The sequence below is a fragment of the Cebus imitator genome, unplaced genomic scaffold, assembly GCF_001604975.1.
Source record: "Cebus imitator isolate Cc_AM_T3 unplaced genomic scaffold, Cebus_imitator-1.0 Scaffold371, whole genome shotgun sequence".
Classification (NCBI taxonomy): domain Eukaryota; kingdom Metazoa; phylum Chordata; class Mammalia; order Primates; family Cebidae; genus Cebus; species Cebus imitator.
This window is the reverse complement of record NW_016107686.1, coordinates 1917080-1944691: the sequence shown is the minus strand read 5'-3', so window position 1 is coordinate 1944691 and position 27612 is coordinate 1917080. Positions and strand designations below refer to the sequence as shown.

Below are 27612 nucleotides of genomic sequence, written 5' to 3'. Positions count from 1 at the left end.
AAAAAAAAACAGATAAGATACTACATACTATAGCAGCAAAAATGGTAAGAGAATCTAAGAATTAGCAAGAATACCCAACATTTCTATAGAAAAATTATTTACCGAAACAGGCCACAGGCAAGATTTGACCTGTGAAGAGTTTGGCAATTCCTAGTTTAAACAAATAATGTGCCCACTGCCTGAAATTATTTATTTTCTCTTAGATTGTCTAACTCTTCATGGAAGCTTGGGTTGATTCCCAAGACCAGGCTAGGTTTCTTCATCCTTAAGCTGTGATTCTATACCTGATTTCACTGTACTCTTCACTGCTCCATGGCAGATTTTACCAAAATTGAAACTTAAGTGAATCTGCTTTAATTCTTAACTCTCCCCTGAGTATGGCCTCAGTCCAGCCTCTAACTGCTATTAGGCTTCTCAGCCAGCCTATAACCTATGAAGGCAGAGAAAGACTTGTGCATCTCTAGAGACAAGTAGGCAACAGATACTCAATGAGTATTTGTTGGTTAAATGCATGATCGAAAGAATGCCACAAGTCAACTCAATTCTAGGCTAAACATTTCTCCTTCCCTCTTTCATTTCAAGTCCCTCTATAAATGTATTATTTAGGACTCAATTCAATAATTCCAACATAGAATGAAACTTTAGACTCTTCATTAACTTGGAATTATCTAAGACTATAGGTTTCCATGGACTGAAATCATGTCTTTTTATTTCATAGTGTGCCACACACAATGAGCACTTAACAGATGCTTCCTAACTGAGAAGCCAAATGGCCATCCAAGACCTTTAGCTCTCATGGACCTGAAATGGAACTGGCTATGCTAGAGTTCTAAAGCTGGCTGCCAAGTTCCTAAGCTCATCAAACCTTCAAAATATCCAGAGCCATTAGATGCTATTAAATCAGATTAGCAACGGCAGTTCAGCAAAATATCTCACATCTTTTAGTCATTTAGATTTCCTCCTCATAAAACATGTTTTACACCCACAGATCCTCAACTGCGATGTTGTCAGAGAATTAAAAACAAGACATGATTGCTGTGACAAAACCACCCAATAACTGCAATTAGGAGTAAGAGTAAAATAAAGCAAAGTGTTTTGGTATAAACTCTAGATCTTAAAAAATATAAAATTATGGCTAAGTGGAAGGCATATCTCTACCTGTCGCCTGTCTAAATGCTAGGTCATCAATAAAGGGTTGCAGATCATGCCTCCAATCTGGAAGAGATTGGAGACATGTCCCCAATCCTAAATGACTGGGTTTTTGATCTAACCCCAGGTTAAGTAAGTGGCCTACAAATAAAGCTGTCTGTTCATGAAGACAATACTGGTCATTGATGCCCAGTTGAGGATGTAATGCAGCATGGAGCAATATTAGGAAAGTTTACAGTGACAAGTTGGCAGGATCATAATGGAGGATACATGATGCTGCAACAATAATATTTTAGCATCTTCGAGTTTTCTCCTTTCCATTTTATTTTTTATTTTTTAAAATTTTATTATTATTATTATTATACTTTAAGTTCTGAGATACATGTGCAGAATGTGCAGGTTTGTTTGCCTTAAATTCAGAAGTTTGCAGGAATGTCTTCTTCTGAGTCACTAGGTGAAGGCTCACAAAATGACACACTGTGGCCTAAAACACTGAATGCATCTAGTTTTCTGCAGCGATCAGTTGTGAGTATTGGTAAGAAATCTGATCCAATGAGCAGCAATTGTCTGTCAAATCTCATATTATCTGGCCTGGGCAAATGTCGAGACTGGAGTTAAGTAGGCTAGAAAATTGTGACTGGAATCCTAGAAGACAACAAGAAGGAACTTTAGATAGAACTTACTACATATCACCCATTTTTTATAGCTGAGAAGGCTAAGCACCAAAGAAAAGGTATGATTTGTCTTACGAGAGTTGCTTGTACATCTGGGACTATACCCCAGAATTCCTTTACTTTCCCTCGTGACTTTTAGTTCTGGATATGACTAAAAGTCATGAAGCTGAAGGATGCGAGGTCATCATCTGGGCTTTTTCCTACTAGGTGAAATCAAGCTTTCACCTAGTAGAAGAAGATTAAATACTTCCATGCTGCTCTTATTCATTGTTTTCATGGCTAAACTGGGCTGGGGAAAATGAGGACTTGGGAAAATATGGTCAGTTATTTCAGTTATATTTGAGAACATACATAAACATTTTAAACATTTTAATTTTATTATATTTTATTTATTTATTTTTAAAATGTGTATTTTATTGCACTTTAGGTTCTGGGGTACGTGTGCAGAACATGCAGGATTGTTGCATAGGTACATATATGGCAATGTGGTTTGCTGCCTCTATCCCCCCATCATCTATATCTGGCATTTCTCCCCACGTTATCCCTCCCCAACCTCCCTACCCCCATTGTCTCTCCCTTATTCCTTCCCAGCAGACCCCAGTGTGTGATGCTCTCCTCCCTGTGTCCCTGTGTTCTCATTGTTCAACACCCGCCTATGAGTGAGAACATGCGGTGTTTGATTTTCTGTTCTTGTGTCAGTTTGCTGAGAATGATGGTTTCCAGATTCATCCATGTCCCTAAAAAGGACATGAACTCATCATTTTTTATGGCTGTTTAGTATTCCATGATGTGTAATTGCTACATTTTCCTTGTCCAGTCTATCATAGATGGGCATTTGGATTGGTTCCAGGTCTTTGCTATTGTAAACAGTACAAGAATGAACATAGGTGTGCATGTGACTTCTTTATAATAGAATGATTTATAATCCTTTGGATATATACCCAGTAATGGGATTACTGGGTCAAATGGAATTTCTATTTCTAGGTCCTTGAGGAATTGCCACACTGTCTTCCACAATGGTTGAACTAATTTACACTCCCACCAACAGTGTAAAAGTGTTCCTATTTCTCCACATCCTCTCCAGCATCTGTTGTCTCCTGATTTTTTGATGATTGCCATTCTAACTGGCATGAGATGGTATATAAATGTGGTTTTGATTTGCATTTCTCTAATGACCAGTGATGATGAGCATTTTTCATATGTTTATTGGCCTCGTATATGCCTTCATTTGAAAACTGTTCATGTCCTTCATCCACTTTTGAATGTGTTTGTTTTTTTCTTATAAATCTGCTTTAGTTATTTGTAGATTCTGGATATTAGCCGTTTGTTAGATGGGTAGATGACAAAAATTTTTTCCCATTCTGTTGGTTTCCAGTTCATTCTAATGATTGTTTATTTTGCTGTACAGAAGCTCTTAAGTTTAATTAGATTCCATTTGTCTATTTTGGCTTTTGTTGCCAATACTTTTGGTGTTTTAGTTATGAAGTCCTTGCCTATGCCTATGTCCTGAATGTTTTTGCCTAGGTTTTCTTCTAGGGTTTTTGTGGTATTAGGTCTTATGTTTAAGGATTCCCTCTCACCAATCCTATTCAATATAGTATTGGAAGTTCTAGCCAGAGCAATCAGGCAATAAAAAGAAATAAAGGGTATTTGATTAGGAAAGGGGGAAGTCAAATTGTCTCTATTTGAAGACGACATCATTGTATATTTAGAAGACCCCATTGTCTCAGCCCAATATCTCCTGAAACTTATAAGCAACTTCAGCAAGGTCTCAGGATACAAAATATATGTGCAGAAATCACAAGCATTTCTATATACCAATAGCAGACTTAAAGAGAGCCAAATGAAGAATGAGCTGCCATTCACAATTGCTACAAATAGAATAAAATACCTAGGAATAAAACTAACAAAGGATGTAAAGGACCTCTTCAGGGAGAAGTACAAACCACTGCTCAAGAAAATAAGAGAAGACAAAAACAGATGGAAAAACATTCCATGCTCATGGTTAGGAAGAATCAATACTGTGAAAATGGCCATACTGTCCAAAGTAATTTATAGATTCAATGCTATCCCCATCAAGCTACCTATGACCCTCTTCACAGAACTGGAAAAATCCACCTTAAACTTCATATGGAACCAAAGGAGAGCCCTCATAGTCAAGACAATCCTAAACAAAAAGAACAAAGCTGGAGGGATCACGCTACCTGACTTCAAACTATACTACAAGGCTACAGAAACCAATACAGCATGATACTGGTACCAAAACAGAGATACAGACCAATGGAACGAAACAGAGACCTCAGAGGCAACACAACATATCTACAACCATCTGATCTTAGACAAACCTGACAAAAACAAGCTATAGGGAAAGGATTCCCTGTTTAATAAATTGTGTTGGGAAAACTGGCTAGCCATGTGCAGAAAGCAGAAACTGGACCCCTTCCTGACACCTTACACTAAAATTAACTCCAGATGGATTAAAGACTTAAACATTTTAATTTTATATGGAAGTATAACTAACATTTAGAAAAGTTAACTTTAGGCCGGGCATTGTGGCTCACACCTGTAATCCCAACCTTTTGGGAGGCCAAGGTGGGCGGATCATGAGGTCAGGAGATTGAGGCCATCCTGGCTAACATGGTGAAATCCCGTTTCTACTAAAAATACAAAAAATTAGCTGCGCATGGTGGCAGGCACCGGTAATCCCGGCTACTCTGGAGGCTGAGGCAGGAGAGTCGCTTGAACCTGTGAGGCACAGCTTGCAGTGAGTTGAGATCCTGTCACTGCACTCCTGCCTGGCAACAGAAGGAGACTCTGTCTCAAAAAAAAAAAAAGTTAACTTTGCATTTTAACCTCCAAAGACAATATACATAGTTTATACATACATACCTATACCCAAAATGTATAGGTTTAACAATGTATGCAAATATGGAAATAGAGGAGAGAAAGGGAAAGAGAGAGAGAACAGAGAGAGAGAATTTGAATTCTAAGATGGGCTAATCTTATTGTTCCTTGTTTTGTAGCATCTCTTGTATGTAGAGTTCCAGTTAGGATTAATATTCAAAAATATTTAACAATCACTATGTAACGCATGGACCTATCAGACAGACACAGGCTATAAATTGCTTAACATTCATCTTCTTTGTTCTAATAAGCAAATTTTTTTTTTAAACCTGCCAAACCAGTCTCCAACCAGTCTCCAGGAAAAAAAAAAAAAAAAAAAAAGACAAAGGCTAAACAATGATTTTTCATGCTCAATTATGTACCTGTGTATTTAATGTAATGTGCATAAACAGTGTAAAAGACATTACTCATTTTCTCAAGACTGTGCTAATCTCTGCTAATTCTTTTCATCTTAAGCTATTTTAGAGAAAGTCATGTTAAGTGGCTAAAGACCAAAGAAAGAGCCAATATGATTATCACTGAAGACTACTATTTCTCTAGTAGTTGTGCTATATGGGTGGTCTGTTACTTTTTTAATGGAAATTTAGGGATAACTCTTTGAGATCTGTGTAGGAAGCACTTAACACAGAAGGCTCACCACTATTAATAACCAACAGCTGGGCTAATAAGGATCAATGGACTACTTTAATACCATAGTAACAATAACCATGATGTACTCTTCCCAATTATAACTTTTCCCTCTCACGGTTCATAAGCAATAGGTGTACTTTCCCACATCAGTTATCTTCTCAAAGCAGATTTTAAAATATCTGGATAAATAACTGTAAACTCTGATAAAAATTCTTCTTACATTTGTGTAACATCTCATATTTTATATGTTCTTGAGGTGAATACTCCAAAATAACAGTTATTTAAAGTAATTCTCACTACAAAATTTTCAAAAATCATAAAGCAAAACAAACAAAGCAAGTTTGTAAATCTAGAACCGAAACAGCCTTTTCTGAACCTCAGTGAAATAGTATAATGGCCAGGTACCAAGAATCTGTCCTGATGCCATTTTTCTTATCTGAATTCTCTGGTCTTTAGTTCCCTTGTTTCTAAAAAAAATAAATAAATAAAGATACACAATTGGATGATCTCTAAGTACCTACTAGGTCCAATAATATGTGTATAACCCCTTTATGAAATAATGTTCTAAAAATTTGAAAAAATCTATATTTTAGAAAAGTGAGAAAAGTAATATCAAGCAAAAAGAAAAAAAGAAATCAAAATTTGCCACTAAAAGTTAAACACTTTAGAGTTTAACACCATTAGTCACTTTGGAGAGTATTATTCTGCCTTTCTCTGTCATTATTCGCTATTTTAAAAAGGAAGAACACTATCTATTCACTATTGTAATCTGTTTTTTAAAAATATAATTTGTTGAACATATTTTAGGTAAGACAGTTATTGATGTTATACTTCTGCTTTGTCACTGTTCAAAGTACTTTTTATTATGACACAAAATAACTATCTGAGGTAGATGATGTTATTCTTATCTTACTGATGAGAAAACCAAGTACAATCAGGTTATACTGACACATCCAAAGCCACATGGCTAATAAATGGTAGGGCTGAACTCTGCCTGGGCTGCTTGGCTCCAGGTTCCTCATGTCTGTGTCCTTATCTCCTGGCCCCACATTGGAGCCATCATCTGAGATGTAGGAAGGAGTGGGCCATGTGAGGAGCTGGGGAAAAGGGAACGGGGAGCCCCAAGGGTCTGCAGAACTCTAGTGTGCTGGGGTGAGTGGTAAATGGTCAGTGAACAGACATGGGACTCATCACACCTCGTTTGTATCAGGAGCTAGGCCAAGGTTCACTGTTCACTTTTTAATGACTCACTGTGACCTCTCGGGCTACAAATAAGGAATCATAATCCAGACTGCCTAGCTGAAATCCCCCCCCCCAAAAAACCAAGCTGAATATTGGGAAATACAGTTCTAGCTACATGTGCTCTTAGAAAGGTAAAGCTAACAATTAGCCCAGTTCAGTCTTCAAACTTCTTTGCCTTGTTTTTTTCCCTTTTCTGAGGTAGACAGAAGGTGTGAAATTTTGAGTGTGCTTCAATGATCAAAACGATTGCACAAATTCTATACTCGCCTTGCACTTAATGAGTCTAATATACAGTCACCAAATCCCAGATCTTGAGGAGACAGAATTTCATTGATTTTACTCTCACAGAAGATTTTAACAAGGTTGTCCTCTTTATTTTGCAATTTCTTCTTGATTTATAGTTTCCCTTTTCTCTCACCTTCAGAAAAGAGCTAATTAAATAACCTATTTTGTGCTTAATAACAAAGTTTGAGTGTTCATTTTATATACTCCAGTGTAAATGGAAAATACATGAATTTTCACCATGTGATGCTCATGGAAATTAAGAATGAGTGGGCATTAATGACTGAAGAATGAGATCCTTAGTCTGCTAACTTTGTGTTAAAATATTTTAATACAAAATATTTGTCATCTCTATGAAGATATATTAGATAAATGAAGGTGAATCTAAAAGCCAGGGGAAAGGCAGAGTTGTTGCCAGTTTGAAGTGTACATGATGAATCTGTAGTGCTTGTGTTCCTGAATGTTCGTTTCTTGTTTTTTGAAGAAGCAGTTCTGTGTGGCGTCTGTCCCTGGCTATATGATAGTATACCAAAGTCAATATGTAATTACATCTATAACTTGACAGACCAAAACAGATAATACCACAGAACAGATATGGAATAAGTGAATAAGTGAACTTTGGGTAGAAGCCAGAGGGTCTGTATTTTTAAGTGATTTCTTACAAAACGTCACTGGAGCATATCTTTCAAAAGTTTCTTCATCTGTCAGTCTGGAGAGATATAGAACTGATAGCTTTTGACAGAGCTAGTACCTAGTCTACTTTTCTCTTTAAGCTGATAAGAGTTTTCAGTTTTATTTAATATAATGCAGCTTAATCCAACATATTAATTTAACATTTGCCATGTGGCAAGCACTCTGCTGGAATGCAGTACATAGTCAGATGAAAATGATGATCTTTTCTTGATCATAATGTGAGTGGGGTGGGGAAAGCAAGCTGACAAAGATGAAAATACCAGATGAATGTTATGATAGAAAGATGGCTAAGAAAGCACAAAACAAATAATTCTTCCTGTTGCCAAGGGAGAAGTTATGTATTTGGTTTTACAAATAATTGTTTAAAATAGTATTTTTGATTTTCCCCTTGCAAACCTGAACAGTAAAACCATTTCCCATATACTCAGTTGCTATGCCAAAAACCTATGTGTCATCCTTGATTTCCTCTTTGACTATTTCCCACATTTAAGGAATGAGCAGGTTCTGGCAGCTTTACAGGCAAACTATATCCTGAATCAATTTCTCTCCTTCTCTGCTGTTACTCCCCAGTTTAACCCATCATCATTCCCAACTGAATAACTGTAGTAGTATTCTGATTGGACTTCCAGTTTTCACTCTTGTTTTCTGAAAGTCCATTTTCCATATAGTAGCTAGGAAGTCTTCTTAAAAACATAAATCACTCTTGTATACAATTCTCTAACAGCTTCTCACTGCACTCAAAGTAAAATCTGGTAATTTCTCTATGGCCTCCCTGTCCTGGCCCTAGAATCTCTTTTAACCTTAATTCTATCCACCCTCCACCCTGCTAACTATGCTCCAACCATGCTCACATTCTTTGTATTCCCTCAACATGCTGAGTGCTTTTTTTCAGGCCTCAGGGCCTTTGCATGTGATGTTAACTCAGCCTGGAAAGCTCCATTCCCTGATCTTAAGAGGTCTGACTTCTTGCTATTCAGGTCTCAGCTCACATGTTCCCTCCTTAGAAAGGCTTTCCATGGCTGTCTAAAGTGCACATCCCTGCCACAGAGCTGCTATTTTATCCTACTGGTTTATTGCTATCTAAAATAATAGAATTTTTTTGTTTATGTTTCTTTGTGTCTGCATCCCGAAGAAGAATGTAAGTGCCTCCTGTTCACCAGCACTCAGCATAGTGACTGTCACACAGCAAGTTTTAAATAAATGCATGTTAAATGAATGAATAAATGAATGGTTAAAATCTAAATTATTTGCTGAAAATTTCACAGTCTATGTAGTAAGGATGCTCAGACCCTCTCTTCAGAGCTGCTTAGTCTGTAAATATTCTTCTGGAAGGTTCAGGTTCAGAGCCTCACTTGGACACAAAGTCCACTGACAAAACAGAGGGAAAGAGCAACCAACTTGGGGGGTAGAAATCGGAGTTCCAGTTTTGCATTTGTCAAGTTTTTATTGTATAAATTCAGGTAAGAGGTGTTACAGTATAATGCAAGGAAACATTGTGAGAGTTTAAGATATCAGGCTCTGAAGTCAGTAAGAGATGGGTGCTGGCTTAAAAATCTTGGAACCATTAAATCCTTATTTTTAACAAATGTGGCTGAGCCCAGTTTCCCCATCTGCAAAAGTGAATGTTTATAATATAGCTACTTGAGATTTAAATGAGATAATTCACATACAGTTCTGTGCACAGTGAGTAAGCACATATTAAGTGTCAAATAGATGTTTGCTATTAATGTTTTTGGATGATAGTATCCTCACTTGTGTGGTGGGTCTAGTCATTCCTGTTCATAATGGAAGATCTGAATGTGTACTAGACAGGGAAGAGAATTAAAAAGAATAGAAACCTGAATATGTCCATTATGACTGCTTAAATCATGATATCAGACCTTGTTGAAGGGCATATGTCTTTGTTTTAATTTATTCAACAAATATTTATTGAGAATCTTCGATGTACCAGGTGCTAAACTGGTACAGCAGAGGTGGCTGTGAATAAGGTACTAAATGTGCTTTTAAAAAGGCAAATTGCTAGTAAGACAGACAGTGAAGCACACAGGCAATTGTGATGCAGAATTCTGAGATCTTGGGGGGTATGGGCATAGACTTGATACAGAAGGTACCTGACTCAGCATGGTTGGGTGGCAGGGTGGGCAAGCAGAAATGGCTTCCTGGAAAGAGTGATAACTTTGAAAAAACAGGAGGAATCAGCAACAGTTTCCAAGCGAGAGGCTGAGAGGATAGGATTAAGGAAAGGAGGAGCATTTCAAGAAGAGGGAACAGCATATATAAAAACCCATTGTGGGAAAGGGCATGATACTCCTAGAGTTTGGCATACGCAACTGTCTTTACAAAGTACGTGGTGATTTTTACTACACATTGTTAAGTCATTTAGGTAATTAAGAGTATATAAATTTCATATATTTTCTTGAAATATTCTAATAGTGTGGGGAATTAAAACTGTCTCAAATAAGCCTTGTTACGTCTATATTTCACTGTGGTGGGAACTATGCCTTCAGTATTGTAAATCCAGAGGTTATTTGGATAATCGGACACAGAATACTAAATTACATAGAATTGATTAATGAGCTAATTGTTCAACCTTTCACTTCATTCTGACTGTGTATACAGTTTAAGTGAGAGAGAAACAAGAAATATCTTCCTTTGTTATTTATATTCACCTAAATCCTCATTCTATTGCTGTTGAGATTAGCAATTAGATTTCTAATTAGTTTTCCAAAATGAATTCATGGATTTATTTCTTACATAAGTGGAGAAAATATGGGTACCAAATATAGACAGCATTAAACTTTTCTTGCGTTTAATTTAGACAATAAAGCTTTGTGTGCCAATAACATAACACCCTTCCACGTTCAGCCTGTGATTGCAAAAAACAGAATTAATAAAATTACTTAGAAAACTCACCATCGTTTCTCAATATTAGTGGTGTAGGTGGCCCCAGGACCTTGTGGTTTGTCACAGTATTGGTAACCACACAGGTATAATTCCCAACATCTGATTTTTCTACTTTGGCAATATACAGATTCCCAGTCTCCTGAGAAACAAAGCGGCGATTATCCTGATAGGAAGGGTATTCATTGAAGATCCAGGCATAACTCAGCTCTGAAAGTAAAAAAAAATCTTCATTACAAATATGTCTTTTGGCACTGGAACCCTACTGCTTTCATGAAAGAAATGATCAGGTTAAAAAATTTATATACTCTTTTTCAGCCTGCTAAAATGACCTTTTTTCAGCCTTCTAAATAGAGATAGAAAGTAATCACAGTCCCCCATGGTATTTTACCAGCCTTTCTACTATCAGTCAATAAGGTTTTATTTCCAGCGAACTAGAAGATACACTGATAGTTGATTAAGTGATGTCCAATCTCTTTAAGTCAAGGGCTAAGCATTTACAGTTTGCTAACCATATGTCAGGCCCTATGCAACATGTATTGAGTAATGCTCAAATTACAGACTCAAGGTATCTATAATCTTGATACAGTAATGCTGGAAGCTACCCTGGAAACTACTTGGATCATTTCTTTCATTTTATAGCTATCATTCATTATATTACATCATAATGCCACATACTTGCATAGCAGTTTATGATTCCTAATACATTTGATAGTTTTCTTTCCATTAAGTGAGAAACTGGCACAGAGGAACAGAGTAACTTATCCAAACTCTTAGCCCTGATTAGCAACAGAATAATTTCTGAGTCTCAATGCAGCCTTCTCCCAATGCCTCCTACCATCAGCTCAAATTCTTTCTTTTCACTTGTGAGGTTGAACACTTTTCCATCATTTTAGTAAGACAGCAGTTTAATATGTGGCAAATACTCATTAAGTACACACTGACTGACTAGTTGGCTGATTCCACAAATATACATCTGTATTTAAAAAAAAATTATTGTTGAACAATGAGAGCACATGGACACAGGGAGGGGAGCATCACACACTGGGGTCTGTTGGGAGGGAATAGGGGAGGGACAGTGGGAGGTAGGGAGTTGGGGAGGGATAACATGGGGAGAAATTCCAGATATAGGTGACAGGGATGGAGTCGGTAAACCATATTGCCATTTATGTACCTATGCAACAATCCTGCATATTCTGCACATGTACCCCAGCACCTAAAGTGCAATAAAATATTTTTTAAAAATAGAAAAAAATTGTTATATCCATGAGGGAGTGGATATGAAGTAGTGATTAAAGAGCAATATTTTTATGACACTTTTCCCGTAATGTCAGTGGGATGAATTTAATAGGCAGTTGTATCTGAAAATGTTCCTTTGAAAGTTCTAATTTTTATCAGATTAGGTAAATGTTTTATGAAGGACCACATGAGCCCATGCTTCCATTTCAGAGAAGACCGCTAAATGACAGTGAGTTTAAATGATTTGCTGCAGTGAACTATTGTGCTCCGAGGAAATCAAACTGCTTCAGCTCCAGGCATTCCATGATTCCTCTCTTTAAAGTGTAATTTCCAGATTTGTCCAAGCTGGAGAAGTGATACACTAGCTACTGGCACTGATTAGCCAAGATGTCCTACTTTATCTTTAAAAATTACTTTGTTGAAGGGAGGATGAGGGAACAAGTAAATGCAATGGGGCCTCTGGTTTCAGAACTAGTTGGCTGAGTTCTTATATGTTACTTTTTCATATGATCCCAAGCTAAAGTCTAATTGCATCAAGTGTCCTTGGAAAATAGCAGAAAGGTCACTTCAGCTTTGTAGAGAGAACACTAATTACTGTAAAAGGCATTTTTTGTACTTTAATCCTTCAATGTGTCCCAATTGTACTTGACATCAACAACTGAATGTGCAACAGGAAACATATTCTGCCTTAATAATCCCTGTTTACACACAAAGGAGGGGTCATGCAGATTGCTTTCCCTTTATCATTGGATCATAACATTTCCACATGCATTATTTTAGAAAGATATAATTATGTTTATATGAGAATGGCTAATCATTTTATTTACGCATGTGCATGTAATTATAAGTAACCCCATGCTGATGTCAAGAGGATACTCTGTGTAAATAAACAAGTGCTTCCCAGATAGCTAGTTACTTCCTCAAGAAACTAAAATCTTGGGGAGGATGAGCCCCTATAATACATTGTGAAGTACTATCCTGTATGGCAGGCTTTTAACAAATAGCATAGCAATGTACTCCTTACATACTCAATGGGTGAGTTTAAAGCAAACCTAGTAATCTCGCAGCACCTCAACTTTCTCCTATGCAAAATGAGAAGACTGTCTATCCTCTCATTAGTTAGTTATAAGAGAGTTTTAAGTATAAATTAGCATCTCCAAAGTCACATGATGGAAGTTAGAATGTAATTTACCAGCACAATATTAACCCATAATTCTCCAGGGAGAGTTGGAATCAAATACAGAAAATTATTATTTTTTTCCCTGCAATATATTTCAGAACTCTTGGTAGTGGCTTCTCTGAATTCTGCAGGAGGCTCATTTACAACTAGAAAGTTGCTATTGGGAAAATGGCATCTGCTTCATTATTTTTCTATTCGGAGAGGAACAACAACAACAGAGTAAGACTAAAGTTCAAACCTGTGTTACATAAGGGAAGCCATTTAAACTTCATTTTCAGCTTCCTGGTCGATAAAATGAGGACAATTTTAAATGTGAGGCAGGTATGTGGTGAGGATCTGATTATGTGAAACTACTCTGAATTCTCTAAAGGACTATACAGATATTAGTTATTACTGGTGTTGCACTTCACCAGGTTAATCATTATAAAAGTAAAACTTAAAAAAAATTCAATTAACATGCCATTTGATCTAATTAAAGATAGGTTGATTCATTTGGTTTCACTGCTTTTGTGACTTAAGTAACTTAGTGGGAGAGGCAAACAACTGGAAGTGTCTACTGCAGCATTTCCTCAACAGTGGTCATTGATGATTAATTCTTTGTTTTCTATTCCTACCTCCCTAAAACTCAAAGGGTTGCATGATCAAATTACTTTGAGAAGTACTGATTAAACAAAGTAAAACAGATTTTTAATTTTTTTTCTTCTAGGACTGGCAAGAAATTTTATCATGCCAGTGTCCTTGACATTCCTTAGTGTTTAAGCATCCAAACTTATTTGCTCATGGAATTACCACCACCACAACCACATATCCCCCATAGCTCAAGAAATCTAGTTTGGGAAACGCTATATCAATTCAATTAGTTCTATTCAAAAAACAATAAGTAGAATATAAGGATTATTAACTGTATTACTTGAGTTTCTGCAAAATCATTAACATTAAATAGAACAACAGAAAACAATGACAAAACGTTGAACTAAAGTTGTAATGTTTCCCAAATTGTAATAACAACATAACCATTATAACCATTTTTTATGCTGAAAAAAAAAAAAAGAAATCACAGTTGCCAAGAAGAGCCTCAAATAGAAGGTGCAAAGGAACCTAACTAACATGGTTCAACATCTGACGTTTGTAAATACTGTGGAGTCCTGAAGTGGAAAGGTCCACAGAAAAGTCTTGGCTGGTGTACTAGTGAGAACATGTTGAGCTAAGCACTAAGCTCCTAAAACGGGAAATCTCTTACCAACATATTAACTTAGTTTTCTTCACAAGCAAATATCACCACCTGGAATATTATATTTTTATTTGTTTATGTCTTCAGGGCAATCAGGAAGGAGCAGGAGGAATATAATGTAATAAGAATGTAGACATCAAAGCAGGCAAAAGGTGTAGTAAAACTAAAACATTCCCAACAGATCACTTGTCCTATTTCTTCATTTTAAAGATAAGAAAATTCTGAGGTCCAGAAAGGGTAAGGTTGAAGCACCAAAAAGGGGTGAGGCAGACTGTAATGTACTCATTCTAGCTAAACTCTCATTACAGTGTCCAATCTAGGAAAAAGTAAGAGCTCTTGACATTTGAAACCAAGATATGGTATTGTTATATCACTCAACAGACAATTGAGATTTCCCTTAAGAACCAAAATCTATTTTTACCAGAGCAAAACATTAATCCATTGGGTTACATGAAGCACTATCAACATTCTGAAAAATAAAGCCAAGTAAATAAAACAAAATAAACTTTTATGTGCTGCAACTCGCAAAAGTGTATCCCACTCAGTTTGATTTCCTTGGAGACTTTGATGCAATATTTATACTTACTCAAACTTGACAGATTTCTTTTGATAAGTTTTCACACACTAATTGCTCTGGAAGTGACAGACAGTTTCTGTCCCATTGGCAATTTGTAACAACTGAGTAAATAGATACTTGGAATGCAGTATATTAAATAGATTGTGAAACTTCTGGTGCTCAGTTGAAAAATACCGAGACTAGCTGTATTGCAATACTCATTAAAGAAGAAAGACCTAGCAATGTTTTTTCTTTTGGTTTGCAGCACCCAAATCTATCGGAAATTAACTCTGAAACTTTAATTGGTTCCTTCTTCTGTATCTCTAAGCCAACAACAAATGATGTATGGCTGTTATTTTTAAAAGAAGACACCAGTCAAGAAATTTTCAAATCCAGGTACTCATTGAACAAATTACCCAAATGATCAATCAGAATTCTCTGGATGGTTGCTCTTTAATTGTTCTTGACATCAATTTATTTCTAGAGCTATATTATGCTTCATTACATTCTGAGTCATATCCCAGTAGTGGCAAAGATGTCAGTTTTCAAAGATGCCTTTTTTAACCTCAAAGTTTAAACTTGAAAGGGTTCTTAGTCTAACTTCTTCAATTTCACATATCAGAAAACTGAAGTCTAGAGAAACCATATGAGTGGATCATTATCACACAGTTGACAAGTGGCAGGGATGGGACTCTGGGGTAGCCTCAGTATTCAGAAAAGCTGGTTCTGTTAGGAAGCCATATGTTCCTCTAAAAATGTATTTTGGAGCCAGAAGCAATCAGTTTTCCTTATCTATAAATTGAGGGAGTGGGATTAAGTGATGTCTCAGTCTCTTTCATAAGTCCATACATTCTATATGTATATCATCAAATCCAACATACTCATTTGACAAATAAGGAAAGCAAGATCCAAGGAAACCCAGTAATTTGCCAGGAATCACATGGGTAGTCATTGACAAGGTCAAGAACTAGAACACACACATGTGCACACACACACACTCTTATTGATTTAAGCTGTGTTATGTTTTGTAGAAAGAAGACATTAGAGTTAACAGTCAGGAGACATGGATAAGTCTTTGCATTATAACAAATTTTGGCTTTAATAAATTATTTTAACGGCATGATAGAGTCTCCTTATCTTTAGATAGTTTTATCAATATGTATCCTATTTTTTACACAGTGTTTGTGAGGTTGAATTTAAATAGATATATAATTCTAAGAAAGTAGATGTGAAAAGTGTATTTTAACTGATTTCTACAAATGAAATGGGTAAAACGAATGTATTCATTGGTTCATTTGTTGGTCAAATATTTACCAAGCATCACTTGTTTGCGAAAGCACTGAGCTCAGTGCTGGGATGGAGAGCTGCGCTGGCAAGTGCTGGAGAGCAGTCACGAAGACAGGGGTCAGAATCAGTTACCAGTGTGCTGAGCAAAGGGAAAAATGGCATAAGTCTACAGAAAGATCTCTGGAATTGGTGTCAAGAGACATGAATTGAGTCTCAGCATTGGTACTTAATCATCTGGAAAGTAATTTTTATTCCTCAGTTTTCTCATCTGAAAAATAGGATAATAAAAAGAACACCTTCCCTGCCTAAGCCAAGAGGTTCACTGATCACTGAACATATTAATGTAAATTTTTAGAGTTTCTTTTGGCATTTTTTTCAACAAAAGTTATATTCTCGTAAATGGATAGGTACATTGTCTTTCTCCGACCTTTGTGAAAGGAAAAGGTTATAAATTGTGAGCAACCTAAAAAACTCCCAAAGAAAGTAAGAATTATACCATGAACTGCAAGAACTAAATAGCACTGACGATTGTGCACAATAAACAGGTAGCAGGAGAAGGCAAGAGTGTTTGGTTTCAGAAGAACCCAAAACCACTCATGTCACATGAAGGATCTGTAAGCCTATGGATGACATTTCTAATTATACTAAGACACAAAATGATAAATATAAAGTTACATGTGAGCTGTCAACTAGTGAACAATACTTTGGGAAACAAGAGTTGAGGGGAAGTGTCTGAGAGGAGCTGAGATCTGAAGGGATGGAAATGGGAGAGATATTGTACCTTTATTAATTAGAAGACAGACAAATGAGTATTTAAACCTATAATGATGGTAATGGCCCTTGGCAGCTTAGGTTGCTGAAATCATGACTGTAGCTGTCAAGACCCCTTATTATGAATACTCTGTGGTCCAGAGAACTTGGTTTAGACAGGTCCCAAGCAATGAGCAGGACCATTCAAGGTCCAGGCACTGTTTTCACTTTTATTAGTGCTGAGTAGAGCAGGGATGACATATATCTGTCACTTGGACCACCAGTTGCCACTCCTACACCCGTGGCTGACATTTATAATGGACTCTGCCAGACACAGACTGAGAATCATTCTCAATACAGTGTTTCAGGCAATTACCTCCAATCAATTTGTGTTGGCACATAAAGTGAAAGCTTTTCATCATTTCGCAGTACTGATTTTGGAGAAATGAAATGGTGCCCATATGAGACAAGGATTAGATAAGACCTAGTACTAAATCTAATCCAACCTTGTGCCAGGCATTTCTAAAAATAAGCCTTCCAGCTAAGGGACTACTTGCTTTGTTTGAGATATTTTTAGTACAAACTATTTACTCAGATGTGGCAGTGGAAGTGTGGAAAAGAAGATGGCAAAAGGTGAGTTTTCTGGTCACTTATAAAGCTTTTGAATATGTTCGAGTATGACTTACAACATCCCCCTCTTATGTGAAACTTCTTATTTTCTTGCCTCTATTTTTGGGGGTAAATTGGGCATTTTTCTAGGGTATAGATGTTCTTTAAGAACTTGTGGGTTGAAGTTAATTAATTTAACTTGAAAGTAATTTAACTCATTGTTTAGACAATAAGCCAAATATGATCATATGACAAAATAGGACATACAACTTACATGATTTTCAAAAGTAAATGGAAAGGCTTCAACAAAATCTTGTACTTGCAGTCAGTGGCTTCAGGATATAATTCTGGATTCCCTGTCTCTCCTCTGTTCTCAGAACTGTATCAGTGAGAAAGTTTGAGAAATACTGCCTAGATCCGGAGTCAGTAAACTTTGCATCCTCCAAGGGAAGAAGTCATTTCAAAGCAAACAAACAAACAAACAAACAGGAAAGCATCCTTTTTGTTAGCATGTTTGGATCTGGGTGGAGGCTGAAAAGTTGTCACAGTGCACAAAACAGACAAAGACTCACAAGTGGATATGTCCTTTATAGTTTCCCTATGTTATAAAATTGAAAATCCAAAGGCAATGAAATGAAGAGGTATCTGCATGTTCATGTTTATTGTGGCACTATTCACAATAGCCAAGGTATGGAATCAACCTAAGTGTCCATCAGTGGATGAATGAATGAAGAAAATGTGATATATATACACAATGGAATGGTACCTAGCCATAAAAATAATAAAATCCTGTTATTGCGACAACATGGATGAATCTGAGGACATTATGCTAAGTGAAGTACGCCAGGCACAGAAAGATAAACAGTGCATGATCTCACTTATATGTGGAATCAAAAAACATTGAACACATAGAGAATAGAATCATGATTACCAGAAGCCAGGGAGCAGGGAGGCTGGAGAAATGTTGGTCAAAGAATAAATAATTTCAGTCAGACAGAAGGAATAAGTTCAAGAGCGCTATTGTAAAACATCGTAAGTAAGTATAGTTAGTAACAACGTATTCTATTCTTTAAAATTACTGAGGGTAAATTTTCAAAGTTCTTGCCATAGAAAAACTGGCACGTGAGGTAATGAATATGTTAATGAGCTTGATTTAGCCACTCCACAATGAGACGTATTTTGAAATGTTGTATACTATAAATATATACAATTTTTGTCAGTTAAAAAATAAATAATTTAAAAACCTTAAAATCAAATAAACATCTTGATAGTGGGTCTTTCGTCCTTCCTTCCTTTCTTCCCTCCTTTTCTTTTCTCTCTCTTTCTTTCTTTTTCTTGTCTTTTTTTAAGACAGGACCTCACTCTGTTACTCAGGCTGGAGTACAGTGGCACAGCCTCCGCCACCTGGGTTCAAGTGATTTTCCCACCTCGGCCTCTTGAGTAGCTAGGACTACAGTCATGCACCACCATACCTGGCTAATTTTTGTATTTTTTGGTAGAGATGGGGTTGGCCAAGCTGGTCTCAAACTCCTGACCTCAAATGATCTGCCCAGTTTGGTCTTCCAAAGTACTGGGATTACAGGGTGAGCCACTGCACTTGGCCTTGATATTGGGCTTTTCTTGAAACAAACATAGTCCTCAAATATGAGTAATCAAAAGCAATCTGAGTGATACAACACAATGTCCACTCTAACAAGTGGTTCCCAAATTTGAGCAAGCTTCACACTCACTGGAAGGGCTTGTTATAACACAAAAGGCTGGGTGTCACTCTTGGAGTTTCTTATTCCGGAGGTGGAACAGGGAGAGACAAGAAATTTAAGTTTCTAGATACTGTTGATGCTGTTGGCCTGAAAACCACACTTTGAGGAACACTGTTTACAAGATTTGAATACATTAGGTTCTCATTCCATCAGGCAAATGATTGCCAGAAGTGAATAGCAGCTTTCCACTGAGGAACAGGCACTCAGTCTCCAGTTTGCCATAGCCTCTACCATTCCCTACTCCATATATCAGTCCTATATGACTCAGTAGGCAATTTAGGTTGTGGCCCCTGCTTTAGGATACAGACACAAAGACAAATACATGGAATTGACCCTTAGTTGCGTACTTTTGTTGGTATGAGAATGGTACTAAAGAAAACAAATATAAGCTAATCTGAGTATTCTGATGGGATAAAAGTAGCGTGCTAAAACCATACAGAACTGACATTAGACCTGTGCCTGATTGTGACAAAGAATGGCCCAGACCAGCCTGGACAACATAGCAAGACCACATCTCTACAAAAATAAAAAATTAATTGGGCATGGTGGTTCACACCTGTAGTCCCAGCTACTCAGGAGGTTGGAGAGGCTGAGGTGGGAGGATCCCTTGAGCCCAGGAGGTCAAGGCTGCAGTAAGCCATAATCATGCCACTATACTCCAGCGTGGCCGACAGAAGGAGACTATGTCTCAAAAAAACAAAACAAAACAAAAAACATGGCCCAGTCTGTTCGGTGGGGTCAAACCATCAAACCAGTAAAGCCATGGCAGAGAGATGCAGCTGCAGTGGACATAATGGGCAGATGGAAACACTGTTCATGGGGGATAAAGAATGTTTCTTTCAGCTATTTGTTAAAAATTTAGTATTTTAAGAAATCAAAGGTATCACCATATTTTACAAAGAGCTCAAACACGCAAAGTTCATTTTAAATGTGTTAATCCTTAAAGCACGGATACCCTTTGATAGCCAAGTACAAAATACTTCAGATAATGTAGAAATCACATAAAAGCTAAAGAGATACCTATCAAAGTTCAATGCCCAGTTCCAGAAAGAATATGACTTTTTTTCAAGTGGCAGGAAAATAGAACAAAATCAGATGATAAAACTCGTTCAGCTACACACTTATGCCCCACACGGTTGATCCCAGGTTCTCTCTAGGAAGGAGTGAGGGTCCCATTGCTGGTGAGAGAATCAGCATCCCAGTCCTGTGGATTTGAATTCCATAGAGGTTTTTTTTGTCTCACCATCACCTGTCACTGGCCTAAGAACATCCTGCTATTTTGTCTACGTCAGGCTCAGTGCCACTCCAGGCCAACCCACACAACACTGCCAGATTAATCCTACCAAAGGGCAGCTTTGAGTCAGGTCCCTCCTTCCCACACAAATACTGTGAGTCTCACTGCCTCTTGGATTAAGTAAAATGCATCCAGCTCACATTCAAATCCTTCCATAACAGGACCCCAAGTTATTTAGTTTTAGCTTTCTACTCTTTACTCTTTGTAAATGTATACTCTAGGGGAAGATTCTTCAAGCTAGGAGCTGCAAAACTTTAGGGAGGCTGAGGAGAGGCATCTTTGATTAATGGATTCCTACAATACATAGTATTCCTGCAGGGGTCACTTTCAGATGCAAAGAGAAGACACAGTGGGAGGGCTGTGCCCGTCCATCTGGGCTTTAAGCAGAAAGCTCTGTTTTTGAAATTTGCACTTCCCCACAAAATTGTATTTTAAGAAAGGTTTATACTGCTAAGAAGGGTCGCTTAAGGTAAAGTGGAAAAATAGTCACTGATCCCTCGTTTGCTGGGTGCTTTTCAGGCCCTCTGACTAGGCTTATACACTCTCTTCTCAGGACATGTTTCCCCTCTTTTACTTATCTCAGCCACTATCTTTTGCAAAGAGCCATTTTCTGAACAGGAAAATTACATGTGATCTCTCCTCAAGAACAAAATAAGTGTCTGTTTCTTTTCTGCCTCATAGCAACCAGCACATTATTTCACACATTGAAATTTGTTTGTTACTGTATTAGAATAGTTCAGTTGCTCATCTCTTCTCTGTCTTCCAGGTTTGAATACTGCTTGTGGACAAGAATACATATGGCCAGAGAACATAACACTTTGCTTTTGTGAAGTCAAATTAGTAAACATTAGTTGAACTGAAGTGAAATTCCAAATGCCACAAGTTTCTTGGAGCAACAGTATTATTACTGAACTCCAGGCCCAAAGTGTTAGTTGAGAAAGACGTCGCCTGCAAATAAGAAAGTACAATCTTTTCATCAGACCATTGATGGTAAATGAAATCCACTGAAATCAGAGGAGGGAAACAAACAAACAAACAAACAGACTGTACTATCAAAATATATGTTTTAAATCACAATACCTGAGCCCCTTTCGTTAAAAATCCTTTCCTTTCCATTTATTTCTGACTCCCTGGTGCAGTTTTGCTGCATTTACTAAGTGGCAGAAAGAAAATATGACTGATTGGCCAAGAATGAGAAGGACTCAGTAAAAGCAGGAAGGAAATGACGCAGTGGTGAAGTTAGTCCAGCTGACATGACTTACAATAATGACATGTTGATGAAAACCAGAGTTACCAGACGACACCAGTATGGCCTGGCCACTGGTCAGATCACAGTTACTCAAAGGTGACAGGAACACCTGGACTGAATAAGACACCTCCATGCACAAGGAAAGTTAAACTAGATCCAGTGAGCCAGATATTTTCATTTTCCTTAAGTAAGCCTCCATCTTATAAGTACATCGGCAGAAACACAACTTGCCTATTTTTTTTTTTTTTTTTTTTTTGGAGGGACTGGTTCTTTTTTTTAAAAAGACACTTGTCAATATTGGGTATCAAAACATTTTCAAAACTCTTTTTTTTTTTTTTGAGACGGAGTTTCACTCATGTTACCCAGGCTGGAGTGCAATGGCGCGATCTCGGCTCACCGCAACCTCTGCCTCCTGGGTTCAGGCAATTCTCCTGCCTCAGCCTCCTGAGTAGCTGGGATTACAGGCACGCGCCACCATGCCCAGCTAATTTTTTGTATTTTTAGTAGAGACGGGGTTTCACCATGTTGACCAGGGTGGTCTCGATCTCTTGACCTCGTGATCCACCCACCTCGGCCTCCCAAAGTGCTGGGATTACAGGCTTGAGCCACCGTGCCCGGCCTCAAAACACTTTTATATCCATTATCTCATTTGGTGCCTCTGACAATTTTTAGAAATAAGTAGAATAAGGATTAGTTCCATTGGAGAGACAAGGAAAGTGAGATACAGAAAATTACATAAGCTATTCCAAGACTACAAAGAGTATCAGTGGAATTAGATTTGGGATCAAAACAGACATCTTTTGTGACCATGACAAAATTTTCTTTTCCTAGGCCAGAAACCACTGCAACTGAAACCTTCAGCTTAACTAAACCAATGATGTGGCATTCTGGAGCTGATTATCCTGACTGATGTGCCAAGCCAATGGTTGAAGGGGACTGTGGTAGGATCAGGACAATTTTTTTTTTTTTTGCCACAGTATCTAACCTCATGGCTATATTCAGGAGTATTGAGAATGAATTGTATGTGTCACTCATTCCATCAGCACTTAAAGATGTTTCCTAGGAAAAGACTGGACAAATCGTAATAAATAGAAATTTCACTTTTTATTGCAGCATAATCAAAATCTGTCTTATTACTTTAAGCTAAGCAGTTTCTGTGAAGAAAGAAAAAAAGAAGATTCAATAAGGGAACGAAAACGGATTCTCAGGAATAATGAAAAAGTTTTGAATGGTGGAAAATGTCAATTAAACTCTATTTACTTTTTAAAGGCTTCAAGCAGTAATATGACTAACTGAGCAAGCTTTCAAGTAATACAATCAACTCCCACACAAGTTAACAATACACAGCCTTTTCACCAGATTATTAACCAATTCTACATATTCTTTAATTAAAGTTGCAATCTACAATTCAGACAATTAACATTTAAATCCTGAGCACAAATTAACCCTTCATCAAATGTGCTAAGAAAATAACAATTTTTGGCAGGGCTTGGTGGCCGATGCTTGTAATGCCAGCACTATGAGAGGCGGAGGTGGGTGATCACCTGAGGTAGGAGTTCGTCACCAGCCTGGCCAACATGGAGAAACCCCATCTCTACTAAAAATACAAAAACTTAGCCAGGCGTGGTGGTGGGCATTTATAATCCCAGCTACTTGGGAGGCTGAGGCAGGAGAATTGCTTTAACTGGGGAGGTGGAGGTTGCAGCGAGCTGGGATCACCATTGCACTCCAGCCTGGGCGACAGAGACTCTATCAAAAAAAAAAAAAAAAAAAAAAAAAAGGAAAGAAAGAAAGAAAAAGAAAATACCAGTTTTTATTACGGCCCAAGATGCTTTTCCCCCACTTCCCTGCATCTTCCTAATGCTCCTGTGAAACCAGTAACAAAAGCATTTGGTCTGTTGGTCTCTAATGAATGGATCTATCTTTCTGAAAATAAAGGTATTGTCTTCTTTTATCTGGACCTTTACAAACAAAAAAGACACTGATTGCAATGGTCCAGTTCTGCTTTGAGGTACAGTGGAGAGAACCAGATGAAAGATGAATCATCTATGAGTTTGGCTTTATTACCAGGTTTGCCAGAAAGCCACTTTTCATCTTCTTAGCAATGCTTCAATTGCTAAGAAGAATTCTGCCAATTTTTTTTTTTTTTTTGGGTGACCAGGAAATTTTTATTCTAATGTCAACTTTTTAAAAAATTCAATCAATAGGAGCTCCACTGCAACAACAAGATTTACATTATGGGATCAAAATAGCCAAGTCACTGCTGTGTTAGTGCCTAGAAAGGAACTCCCATTGCTCATCTGCAGGACACTGAATACAATGGCTTTGTGCCTTCCCCTCTACCCTCTTCTCTAGCCTTATCATGTGACACCATTGATCTTTTCACCCCATCAAGGCTCTCAGAGGGAAAGTTCTCTCTCTTCTCCAAGGTTCTCTCTCTTCTCCAAGCCTTTGCCTATGCTGTGCTGTCTTCCTGGAAAGCTCTTCTTCCTGTCTCCTCATTAACTACCACTATTCCTACAAGTCTCAATTCAATTGGTTTTTGGGGCATGGCAGTGATCATTCCACCAAGGCTAGCAAATAGATGGGAGTAAGTCACAGGAAACCAATCATATCACTTAATCTCACAGGACACAGTGATTGGTTCAGTGAGGATCACATGAGTTAAGTCAGCCAATCAGAGACTTTTAAAATCAAACATGAACAAAGGGGGGTCTTTTTTCCTCTGGTTTCAAGACTCCAAAACAGAGAGTACAAAGGGCCCATGTCCGCGTCTAATGTACTTTTGATAAGCTGGTCTGGGAGGAAGAAACTAGGACTCAGAGCTGACAGGCAGAGAAGTGAGTACACATGGTGGCTGAATTCCTCAAAAAAATCTACTTGGAAGAAATATTCTAGCCCTTCAAGTAATATGCTTTTTTAAACAAACAAAAAAATCAATAAATAAATTCATTTTATTAAAAAACTCCCTAGTGGATACTGTTTTTTCTTTTTCATCCCCTGCAATCAAAGGTATATGAGCCAATATAAATCCTTGTCATTTCTTTTTCTCCTTAGAGACTTACTTTACCTGCCTTCCCCCATTTAATAATGGCCTCTTCTTACCACTGTTCCTAAGTCCCCCTTGAAAAATACTGGAATACTAATTTCCCATCCATCTGCTACCACTTAAAATAGTTCTTCGTAACAACTGGCTCTTAGAAATGGTGGATTCTTCCCAATGACTCCTGTAATTCTTTCAAGAGAATAACACGAAGACTTGCAAGAAAAAAGTCAGCTTCAAGAAAAATTAAAGGAAAAAAGTTGGCATCTGATGATCACAGCTCTTTATGGGACATAGGCAAGACCATGCTTTGCTCTATCTTAAAATAAGTATCTTTACCTCAGGTGTATTAAGTATTTTTTATAACTTGTCAAGTATCTACTCTAGAATTTGGGGTTAGACATACATGGTCTTGAAACCTAGGTTTACCACTACTTTGTGAGCATGGAAAGTTACTTACCATAACTAAGACTCACTTTTCTCATCCGAAACATGGAAATAATAATACTTAACACACTGTAGGATGTTTGGGGGAATCAGGTGCAATACTGTAGGCAAACTGCTAATTATAGTTAGCACAGTGTGGAGTACATGCTAGCATTCAATAAATGTTATTATTATTATTATTGTTATTGATAAGGCAAAGATGGTGAATAGAATCATTTGATGACTTACATGTTCCTTCTAAAGACCCATTCTAAATCATCATCTACCTAATATTAACAGGTCAGAATTTATAATGAATAAAACTATCCTAATATCTTATCATAGACAATATTTTATTTTCCTAAAATTATTTTCATTTATGTTGCTTCATTTGATTCATCTCTTGGAGGTAATAATTCTGCTTTTCAGAAAAGAAAATGAGAAACAGAGAGAAAAAGTGACTCATTAAAACTTAACATTAAGCAAAGCCAGGCCAGAAAATTAAATCTTGTCATCATTTATACAGTGTTAGCATGCTTTTTATGCTAACAAATAGAAGTCTCAAAAATTATAAAATTAATATTCTTTTTCACTTTCAAAAACCTGAGGTCTCAGAAGAAACTGGGAATGCAGCCAAGAGGCAGGGTGTGGCCTGGTAATAAACAAATGCTGGAATTGAAAAACTTAGCCATTAAATTTTACTTAGAGTTTGTGTATTACAGATTATAGCTGAAAGCATCCTAGGAAAAAAATCTGTTCAATTCTCCTTTATCAGAAGTAGAGAGAGCTACCTAAACATGTATTAAATATTTTCTTATTTTGTTATTATCTCTTCTTCTTTTTAGTTAGTAAGTGATTAGGGCAGGTCTGAAACCCATCACCCTAGATTTTTACCTACTGATCTTTTACAGTGCAGTGGAGAAGGCAGTAGGTAAGCAGATATCTTCTGTCTAACTCAGTGATATTGGCCAAATCACTTAATCTCTCTAAGCCTCAATTTTCCCACATGTAAAGAAGGGATAACAACCCCCACTTCAGAGGCTTGATGACCAAATGAGACTATGCCTGTAAGAACACATTGTAAGTGACAAAACACCAAACGAAGGTGAGGAATCATTAACAGACAGAGAGTGTAAATAGACTCCACTACAGAGACCTGCCTAATTGGTATTGGCTATCCAGATACTGTGTTAGGGTTTTGAGAATGCCAGAGACTCAAAAGAAAGAAAAAGGGGTTTTAATTCATCTATGATAACTGCCATGAGAGCAAGACAGAGTACTGGAGACATGTGTGGCAAATATTTAGGGTACTGCCTCTGCATAAGTGAGTAGTAGTTTTAGGATAAGAAAAGGAGAGTGCTTGGAGAGGCATATCATCAGAAGCATAGTGTTTCACCTCTGTGCTCCTAAAAACTGCAAAATTCTGTCAAATGGATATTGAAACTGCAAACTAACATCCACGAGAGATGGATTAAGATGATTACAGCATAAAAATTTACACTTGCAACCGTATCTTAGTCATAGAAAATGCTCCATTTATGTGGATGTAAACAAATGTTAATTATCCCTCTGTAATAGTGGCAAAACAATACAAAACCAATGTTCTTAACTGAATGTTAGTACAAATACATTGTACCCACTTTCGATTTCAAGCTTTTTGTCTGTCACTTTAAGTTGGCTAACTGTTTGACAGATGTTCAATAATTGACACAGCTTATCTTCCTCTTTCAGCCTCCTTTCCTACTCAATTGCTAGCATTTCTAGTTGCTACAGCAACTGTAAACATTAATGATTATTTCAGCACATCAAGGATATTGAAACACATTCTTAAGTTAAAAGTTCCCCCAGGGGAAAAAAATCTATCTCTGGAAAGATGGAAAATATTATATGATTTAAATTCCCTGGTTATTATATTTATTACTGCTAAATACACAAATCTATTTCTACAGTTTCACATAGGTAATGACATTTCTCTCCCATCTGACTAACAAAAAGAGTCATGGAAATTGAGAAACTCTGTTTTCTCCAATGTAAGGGAGGAAGAATTCGTCTAGATAAATGATAAATAAGGAAACCTGCCAGGGAGTTTTGAAAGCAACCTCTTGAAGTCACATGGCACAGAACATTGTGTCACATGATCTGGGTGCAAGCTGAAGCTCCTCCACTTAAAGTCTTGGTGGCTTCAAGAGTAAAACTGGAATGATGTGAGTCACCTTAAACTGAACAATGTAAAAAAATAATAATAATATATGAGATCATTACTATCATTTGTTAAAAAGTGAAGAGTCTATTCTTGGAAAGCAACTGGGAATAAGTGGAAAGATCTGGAAAATAGCTGTGTCTGTTTTCCATTCTACTGTAGAACATTTAAAAAGTAATCACTGGCCTAATGCAGTGGCTCACACCTGTAATCCTAGAATTTTGGGAGGCCAAGGAGGATGGATCATGAGGTCAGGAGTTCGAGACCAACCTGGACAACATGGTGAAATCCTGTCTCTAATAAAAATACAAAA

The 27612-nt window shown here is 37.2% G+C and overlaps 1 protein-coding gene across 5 annotated transcripts in view; it reads right to left on the bottom strand.

The window, feature by feature from the left end:
- Positions 1-27612, bottom strand: part of CNTN4 (contactin 4) — a 974474-nt gene that overhangs the window by 188884 nt on the left and 757978 nt on the right. For all 5 annotated transcript variants that reach the window (XM_017507289.2, XM_017507292.2, XM_037730965.1 and 2 more), the window contains one exon: positions 10488-10685. In XM_017507289.2, coding sequence (XP_017362778.1) covers positions 10488-10685 — 198 coding nt within the window. The remainder of the gene's footprint in view (positions 1-10487; positions 10686-27612) is intronic.